The following is a 9,792-nucleotide window of genomic DNA, read 5'->3' as shown; positions in this document are numbered from 1 at the left end:
TTAATGTTTATTATAAATTTACTTAAAATTTATTGAGACATGCTTTATCTTTTTACATTGTTTTATTTCTTGTTATTCTTAAATGTCCAGTCATTATAGTAAGTTGACCTCGGAAATCGAGATACCCTGCTGTAAGTATAAATACTTGTATATTGACATTTAAAAGTTGTCTCAAAACCTACATATGGTTGGGTTTACGTACCATATGTGGGTACATACACCCTATATGTACCCAGCTGTAAGCCTGTAAATGCTTGTATATTGACATTTAAAATTTGTCTCAAAATCTACATATGTTAATGTGTACGTACCATAAGTAGGTTGTGAGACAACTTTTAAATGTCAACATACAAGTATTTACAGACTTACAGCTGCGTATCTCGAATTCCGAGATCCTTACCTTATTTAAGCTTAAATGACTGGACTAAAAATTTAAAATTAATAATTATTTTGTATTAGACTTGATCATGGCATCACATGAAAGTGTGATGTGATTAGAATTTTTCAAAACATTCCAAAGTTAAAAAATGTGCCTGTGTCTAACTTTAGTATTAAATATAGTGGTCATTTTATAAAATTTATTTAAAATAATTTTGGCTAATCTAACTGATCTTTAATTTATCAATGTTTTTTTCCAGTTAGTATTTTTCATTTGTAATCAAACTTATTGTACTGCAAATAACATTAATAATTTTATATACATATTTTTTTCTCTCTTAGAAGCTTATACTATATTATTACAATTTACCTGCAAATCATTTATCTTTCAGACTGTTATTGTGACAGACATAAATAGTTACTGTTAACTCTGCTTTATTACAACTTATAAGTCCATCCACGGTTCCAGTTGATTGTGATAATTCTGAGGTATAAAATGTCTAAGTCCAGAGGATCTAAACATTACTTGCAAGCAATGAAATGCATAGAAGAGTTGGCATTATATTTAAGACCTTTCCACAATGGTAAGTTTTTTTAAAAAAAACATGTAGAACAATTACAGTGCACCAACATAAATTATTTTTTTATGCTATAGGATCAACAAGTATATTGTCTCGACCAATGCAACGAAAGTTAGTGACATTGGTAAATTGTCAATTAATTGAAGATGAAGGGAGATCGAGATCAATGAGAGCAGCTAGATCATTAGGAGAAAGAACAGTTACTGAATTAATACTGCAGCATCAAAATCCTCAGCAGGTACTTTATAAAAGAAATACTATTTGCAAAGTTTAATAAATAATAATATATTGATTTGTATTGTAAAATAATATCATATGATTTGTATGGTATTTTTTTTATTAAGTACAATTTTTTTATGTACAATTATCTTAGCTCAATTGGGATTACTTGAATATGTGATCATGAACAAATGAATAAATTATATTTTTTAAAAGGTAGCACAATATTTCATATATATTTATTATGAGATTATGAAATAAATTTATTATTATTAATTACTAATTTACAATAATTTCAAGTTGCTTATTTCTGGTATTAGCATAAAGCCATTTTTAAAACTTTTTTGATGATCATTAGCGGGGATGCAAATTTTTTTTGCTATAACATTGTTTCACGGAATTTTGTTGGTCAATATCATCTTTTTAGTGATACTGAAGTTAATTCTAATAGAATATATTATTTATTTTTCAGTTTTTACACAGTGATATTAGTAATTCTGTATATATGTCTTCACATTTTGTTTTTTGTTTAGCTTAGCGCAAATTTATGGGCTGGCGTGAGAGCAAGGGGATGTCAATTTCTTGGACCAGCAATGCAGGAAGAAGTTTTAAAACTCGTATTACTAGCATTAGAGGATGGCTCTGCGTTATCTCGAAAAGTTTTGGTTATGTTTGTTGTTCAAAGATTGGAACCACATTTTCCACAAGCATCTAAAACCAGCATTGGACACGTGGTTCAATTGTTATACAGAGCTAGTTGTTTTAAGGTGAGAGAATTATATATATGTAGAGGCTAACTCGTATGTAACTACATATTGTGGATTGTAATGGCAAACTGATAAATAATAATTTTGTATTGGATATGAAGAGATATTCAGACTTGTTAAAAGTAACTTTAATAGAATGATTAATTTGAATTATTAACTTATCGATTGTTTTAGAGATAGCTCTTAATTTTAATTCTAATTAAAAATCTAAAGCTCACTTTTATACTTGAAATGATTTTAACTTTGCAATTAAGTCCATATAATTCTTAGAATTGTGACAAAATCTTTCATTGTAACTCGGCTTGATTAAGGTCTATTTATTCACTTGTCATGCAAGCAAATATCAACGTTTTCGTGCGATTCATAAGCTCTTATATTTTGCCTATGATGCATGAATAATGAAAGCTACAGTATTTATAATAATCTATTTGAAAACATTTAATATTCTTCGAATATTTCAATATGGTACGGGAAGTACCAGCAGAAGGCACAATGCCACACACCACTAATTATTTATTTGCTTGAACATCAAATTCTAAATATAAATTTTTTACAGTGTTTCACAATATTTTACAATAAAATTTTTGGGAAAACTTGATATCTGTAAAACTTCTGTTTTCTTTTATACTTGTTTATTATACTTTTATTTTTCTGATCTAAAAGCTTTCATATATTTTTTTAGCAAAGAAGAAATATTTTTGATGCATCGGATATATGGGTCATTCTTTTACAAACCGGGCACCAACCAGACCTCGACATTTTAGAATTGGCTGAAATTTTTTTTATAGATATTATATATAAAATCATTTGACACGTATTTCAGGATTTTGCCGGCAAAAAATTTTTTTCGTTGATATTTATGATTGAAATATTGCCGATTTTCTCAATTTTTATGATCATCATTTGCATTATGTTAATTATCTTCAGTTGTGGTGATCAGATCAGTATTGTTTTTTGTTATTATATTCATTATGAACTCAACTTCGAAGTAATTAAAAAAAATAATGTTTTTGCAATTATTTTAACAATAATAACAATTGATTGTTAACATAAAATATTTGGTACTACATATTTTAGATAATATATTTATTTTTCCTCAGTAACGAAATTGTAAAATATTTTAGTTAAAAATATTACTTCTACTCATTTAATACGCGCTATGCTCCTTTCAAACGGACGCGCGGCGCGACTTTCCCTCGAAAACATTTAATATCTTCCGATGTAACAGTCATTCCATCGAATTGTAAAAATAATTTTTAAGTAAATAAAAAAAGAAACAATATGTTTTTTTACGCAATCGATTTAAGTTGGGGCGCCCCTATGTAAAAACAATGTTAACAATCAATTGTTATTATTGTTAAAATAATTGCAAAAACACTATTTTTTTTAAATTACTTAAAAGTTGAGTTCATAATGAATATAATAACAAAAAACAATACTGATCTGATCAGCACAACTGAAGATAATTAACATAATGCAAAGGAAGATCATAAAAATTGAGAAAATCGGCAATATTTCAATCGTAAATATCAACGAGAAAATTTTTTTTCCGGCAAAATCCTGAAATATGTGTCAAATGATTTTATCTATAATATCTATAAAAAAAAATCAGCCAATTCTAAAATGTCACATTTTTTTTTTACCAAAATCCGCCCAATTTGTAAAAGAATGACCCATATAAGAAATCGTATTTTTCACTCTTCAACATTGAAGCATTGAAATTAAGAAAAATTTAATAAACATTCACTAAAATTTCAATTATACAATCCTTAACATTTATAATTAATAAAAAAAAATGTAATAAAATACATGAAGACTCATAATTAATTGATTTTAGTAAATGTATAATTTAATTTTCAGTGTATTTTGAATAATCTATAACTAACTATGTGAAATAGTGAGATTAGCATCTCAACGTAAATTTTAATTAAGAATTACATATTTACTAGTCAGCTATATCTTTCCAGGTATCTAAACGTGAAGGAGATTCTTCTCTTATGCAGTTAAAAGAAGAATTTCGAACCTATGATGCATTAAGGCGAGAACATGATGCACAAATTGTGCAAATTGCCACAGAAGCTGGTTTAAGAGTAGCACCAGACCAATGGAGTGCTTTATTGTATGGTGATGCTGCACACAGGTATTGAAATTTTTAGTAAATATAGATAGAATTTTTTATGACTTTTTATGAAGAATATCAATGATGGTATCAGTTGGAAATAAATATTTTTCTACTCTTTCTTAGATCACATATGCAAAGTGTGATGGATAAACTTCAAGGACCACAAAGTTTTGCCCTTGGTGTGCAAGAATTGGTGATAGCTTTGCAGAGAAGTGGAGATCCGGCTGATTTGGGAGGTCTCACTAAAAGCTTAGAACTACTAGCAGGAATTGATGCAAATGCAGGTCTTATATTTAATAATATAAACAATAAATTAACTTAAAAATTATATGTATATATATATATATATATATATATATATATGTATATATATACACTAGATGACCCGATAGCCGTTGACCTGCCTACAATTCAAAAGTTCCAAATTTTTTAATATCCTATCTCATACTTTTTGTCCTATTTGATGTCCTGCCATTTCAAGCCATTCTGAATCGACTGAGACCAAATTTGGAAAAAGTATGTGCGTGTGTGAGTGAACAGATTTTTTGCCTTTTGATTTCAAGAATTTAAAAGCCATTTGATCTCGATGAGGATTTCTGAGTTTTGTGCGACGATCAGCTTGGCCGTTTCTTTGTAAATCGCAGAAAAGTAAATCGCAGTTTTAGCCCACAATTTTGAAACGATTTTGAAAATTCAAAAACTGTTCGATAGATATTGGTTGCGAATCGTGCTGATTAGTTTTTGGTAAAGATCGGCCGAGCCGTTTTCTTGTAATGAAGTTAAAAAAAAAAAAATCGACGATTTTTATGATTATTTTTTTGACGGTAGATACCATAGTCTTCTAGATCATACTAAAATATTACTAAAATAATAATTAAAAATTCGTCAAAGTTTGCAAAAATTAGTATGGTCTTTTTGGAATTTGTCAAAATTAGAACTTTCATCGACGTTTGCTCAAAAACGCCTGAACCGATTTCAGATATTTAAAAAGCATTTGATGTATCTCGATGAGGATTATCGTTTCTCAGTTTTGTGCGACAATCGGCCGAGCCGTTTCTTTGTAATTTGGACAAAAGTGTTAAACCTTATGACTACATTTAAGCTCATACTACCGAACCGATTTTAAAAAATCAAAAACTGTTCGAAAGATATTAGTTGGGAATGATAATGATCAGTTTTAGGTGAAAATTTACCGAGCCGTTTTCTTGTAATTAACTGTTGGAAAAAAAATTTAAGCCGATTTTCATGGAACTTATTTCGGTGATATGTCATGGCCTTATAGAACATACTGAAATATTACGGCCTTACGACAAGTAGTTTAATTTTTAAAATTCCTCAAAGTTAGAGAAAATGAGTAGTTTTTTTGACGTTTGTTAAAAATAAAATTAGATGATTTAGTTGGTATAACGATAGTGTACTTGGTCTTGAACATAGTAAACCATTAAAGTCCTACGGAAACTTGTTCAATTTTGAAAAATATTGATTTTTGAAAATTTGCTTTTAGAAAATACTCCGAGTTAACGTGGTCGTTCGTTCGTTTGCAATGTGTAATAAATCCACTCGGAATACTTATAATCACTCATAAATTGATTTATTTTTTATTGATTAAGTCGATTATTTACACATTTCGGGAAGTTGTAACTTCCCTCGAGGCAAATTACCAATACCAACTAGTTAGTTCCTTATTCGATATCCGACGTTATTTTGAAAAAAATAAAATTACATGGAAATGGCAAAGGAATCTAGATTATTTTCACTTTTGAACTTCAGAGTAAGATAAACCTCATTCCAAAATTCCATACGAATTGGAGCATAGTAAAAAAATTCAGACCCAAAACGCTCCATTGACTGGAGTAAATATTCCGTATCCGATGGTAAAAATATGAAAATAATGACATTTGTATGTGAAAAAAGGGCTGTTTTTAGGGTTTTCCCGGCAATTATTCGATTTTTTCGCGCCGTAAGATCCATCCTTGGACTCCAACGAATATTTTGAAAAAAGAATTGGCCAAATTGGTCCAGGCGTTGTTGAGTTAAGCGCTTACCAACACATTTTGCGATTCATTTTTATGCAGAAGTATTTCATATATAAGATATATACATATATATATATATATATATATATATATATATATATATATATTTAATTTGAATGTTGAATTTTTTTCTCAACTTATGTGCTCTTATAACCTAATATTATATAATATAATTATTATATTATATTATTATTATTATATAATATAATTTTTCTCAACTTATGTGCTCTTATAACCTAATATTATATAATTTTTGGTTTAAAATGTTAGCATATCTCTAAATTATATATTATTAATATATATCTTCTTTACACAGAATCTGTAGTTCCAACTTGGCAGCAATGTAGTGCAGCATTAACAGCCGTTGCCCGAGTTGTCTTTGGTTTAGTTGATTTCATCATGCATCATTCCCATGGAAATTCTAATAATAATTTGGGAAATACAAATGTGTCTGGTATGTGTCGCTCTGGAAATATAGTCTGTAAACAAAGCGAACAAATGTCACAACATTTTAATGTCGGTGCTGCTGCACCACAGCCTATCACCATCAATGGAGCCAATGGCGTCAACAGTAAATATAAAGTTAGTATGTGTAGAGACCTCACATTGAAGAATAGTTGCCCAAGAGGAGTAAATTGCACTTTTGCTCATTCTGAGGACGAATTGGACAGGTACCAAAAGATAATCTTGATCTTGTTTTAAAATATTTCATTTGTTTAAACTAAATTGATTAGATCTTATTGCATCTCTCTGCTCAGTCATATTTTCTGTTCACATGTATAGTACTGTTTTCAGAGTATTCCACTAATAAATATGGTAAATAGAAGATACTTGAATTATTAGTTTGTTTGGAGTGCCTGGCAATTAATAAAATTTATATAAAGATTATTATTATATAATATATTAAATTTTCTTGAATTTTATAACTACTGTTTTAGTATTAGTAATTAGTTATATGCTAAGAATTGATTACAAAATAGTAAAGCTCAATTATAATTAGAGATTATTAGTGTCAAAATTGTTATTTAAGTACTTATACATATCACAATTATGATCACATAACAAAATATACTTATATTTATAAGCATGTAAATATATTTTGTTTATCTTGCAGACATAGAGCAAAAAGTCGTAAATCTCTAAGACCGACAGGTAATAATAAAACTATAACAGATGAAAATTTTAAACAAAATTATCAAGCGATGAGTCCAATCAATATGGTTCCCACGCACAATATGCCTGCACCAATGCCACTGCCTCTTAGAATTCCTAATGAACATTTGCATTATAACTGGTTACAACATGTCTACAGCCAGACCGGTACTGCCAGTTTTAGGTATTGTAACATTTTTACACTAAAATATAACATTAGTAAATTGTATACTATATAAAATTATTTATTTATTTATATGTAGGTGACCATAGATTTTCAAATACACATGATGGATTTGCCACAAGTCAAGGAATTGTTTTAAGCCCAAATAAGCCAAATATGGAATATTATACTCCAAACAGGTAATTATATGATTATACATTTTGTAATAGCATATTTTATTAACTTCCGTTAGGGTAAGTTATAGTAATCACAAAAAATTGAAAATGAAAATTTTTATATATCTTTGTTTTAAAGGTTTCTGAATATTTTGGCATACCTTAGAAAAAATGGATATATGTGTCTTTGTTGTGTATGTATGTGTGTGCGGATACAAATTTTCATCGACGATTTCGGGAACACCGATCAACCGATTTGAATAATTATTTCATTCGATTCGAAATTGATACGCGCTGATTAGTTTTTGGCGAAGGTCAAAAACGGTAACTCAATTTTTAAGAGAACGGAGCATCCGACTTCAATAATTCAAAAAACATTTTACTTGTATTGACAAGATGAAGAACTGATTAAATTTTTGGGAAGGCAGGTCTAGCGCTTATGGACTCTCAATAAAAATAAGTTAAAAAAATGTCATTTGGCAGTCAAAAATGTTTATTGGACATATGTACATCAACTTATCAGATATTTTATAGAGGTTTTAATAATGTGTATACATTTTGTGTAAATTTTTTTGGGTTTCGTACCAAGATTTTTGATTACGGTACGGGAAGTTCCAGCAATTTGCCTTAAGGCACGATGCCATGCACCCCACTAGTTACTTTTATTAATTGTATTAAAATGTGTAATTTAAATACTATTACAAGTTTTTATTATATTACAAGGTTTATGCTTATTTGTATCAAACTTATTCTTACTAAAATTCAAAATATAACGTTCTTTAAACATTAATTGTATATAATTTTTGTGCCATAATATTTATGACCATATTTCTTTGAAACAGCTTGACCGATCTTTATGAAATTTGTCCATCACTTATTTTTTATAGGGTATACTTAAGATTTTTTTTAGTTTTGAGGGCATTTTTTAATTTCATTTTTTTATCATTTGTAATTAAGATACATACATTCCTAAATTTTTACCGTATTACCACCGACCCCGACGCGAATAATGTTTCATACCACATTCAGTCAGTGAATGGTTCTGACATACTTTTGACTCGGATTCTTTGAGCTTATGAAAAGGCTTGAATTTTACTTTAAAAAAGAGTTTGTTTATCAAGGGTTGGCCAACCCTAACACTTTCTTAATTTTGGGGTCAATTTAGTTTTTTCAATTTTTGAAAGTTTGAATTTTGAATTTGAAAAATTCTCCAAAATATAGAAATTTAACATTAAAATCTGTAGACAAAACTGTTTTTGAGAGGGAACTGGAGATTTTTTCATAGTTTTTGAAATCGCTATCACACAACAAATCAATTTAAAATGGTGTGTAATCGTAATGAGTAATTTCTCACACTATTATTCCCTGATTAGAGTTAAAGTTTAACTCAGCATATACTAAGAATGGCATGATCTAGTAAGTTGATTATAGATGCAATCTTAGTCGATACGTGATTTTCCATTGCCTTTTCACACCGCTGTGCCTGAAATGAGCTATTTTTAATTGAAAATACTTATATAGTAGAAAATTAGTAGGTCCGAGACGTGATTTTCCATTGCCTTTTCACACCGCAGGGCCTGAAATGAGCTATTTTTAATTGAAAATATTAATTAGTCACAATGCTAAGTTTTTATAAAAACACTGTAAACATCCTGCTGAGAGTTTTGAGATTTGCTTTCAACTTTATGTAGAAAATTATGAAAAATAAATATCGATTTATTGCAATTCCTAGCTTAATTGCAAAAATACACTATATAATTAACTTCCCGTAGGGCAAGTTATAGTAATCGCAAAAAAATCGAAAATGAAAATTTTTATTCATATATCTCTACGTTTCAGAGGTTTCTGAACATTTTGGCATACCTTAGAAAAAATGGATGTATGTGTGTGTGTGTGTATGTATGTGCGGATACAAATTTTCGTCGACGATTTCGGGAACACGGATCAACCGATTTGAATAATTCAAAAAACATTCTATTCGTATTGATAAGGAGACGTGCTGATTAGTTTTTGGCGAAGGCAGGTTCCGAAGATATGGGGCAAAAAGTGCCGAAAACGTTTACTCAGTTTTTAAGAGAACGGAGCGTCCGATTTGAATAATTCAAAAAACATTTCACTTGTATTGACAAGATGAAGAATCGATAAAATTTTCATGAAGGTAGGTCTAGCGGTTTCGGAGATATGGAGAAAAAAGTAAA

At 29.0% G+C, this 9,792-nt stretch overlaps 1 protein-coding gene across 1 annotated transcript in view; it reads left to right on the top strand.

Moving 5' to 3' along the window:
* LOC113367085 overlaps nucleotides 1-9,792 on the top strand; it is an 18,501-nt gene that overhangs the window by 3,291 nt on the left and 5,418 nt on the right. The window contains exons 4-12 of the mRNA XM_026608713.1: nucleotides 848-962; nucleotides 1,034-1,197; nucleotides 1,712-1,945; nucleotides 3,913-4,085; nucleotides 4,191-4,351; nucleotides 6,420-6,774; nucleotides 7,218-7,362; nucleotides 7,394-7,439; nucleotides 7,519-7,618. Coding sequence (XP_026464498.1) covers nucleotides 848-962; nucleotides 1,034-1,197; nucleotides 1,712-1,945; nucleotides 3,913-4,085; nucleotides 4,191-4,351; nucleotides 6,420-6,774; nucleotides 7,218-7,362; nucleotides 7,394-7,439; nucleotides 7,519-7,618 — 1,493 coding nt within the window. The remainder of the gene's footprint in view (nucleotides 1-847; nucleotides 963-1,033; nucleotides 1,198-1,711; nucleotides 1,946-3,912; nucleotides 4,086-4,190; nucleotides 4,352-6,419; nucleotides 6,775-7,217; nucleotides 7,363-7,393; nucleotides 7,440-7,518; nucleotides 7,619-9,792) is intronic.

The sequence above is a fragment of the Ctenocephalides felis genome, unplaced genomic scaffold (assembly GCF_003426905.1).
Source record: "Ctenocephalides felis isolate EL2017-DRISC unplaced genomic scaffold, ASM342690v1 CF-g0.4_SCAFFOLD_01170, whole genome shotgun sequence".
NCBI lineage: Eukaryota > Metazoa > Arthropoda > Insecta > Siphonaptera > Pulicidae > Ctenocephalides > Ctenocephalides felis.
This window is presented reverse-complemented; position numbering and strand designations above follow the sequence as displayed.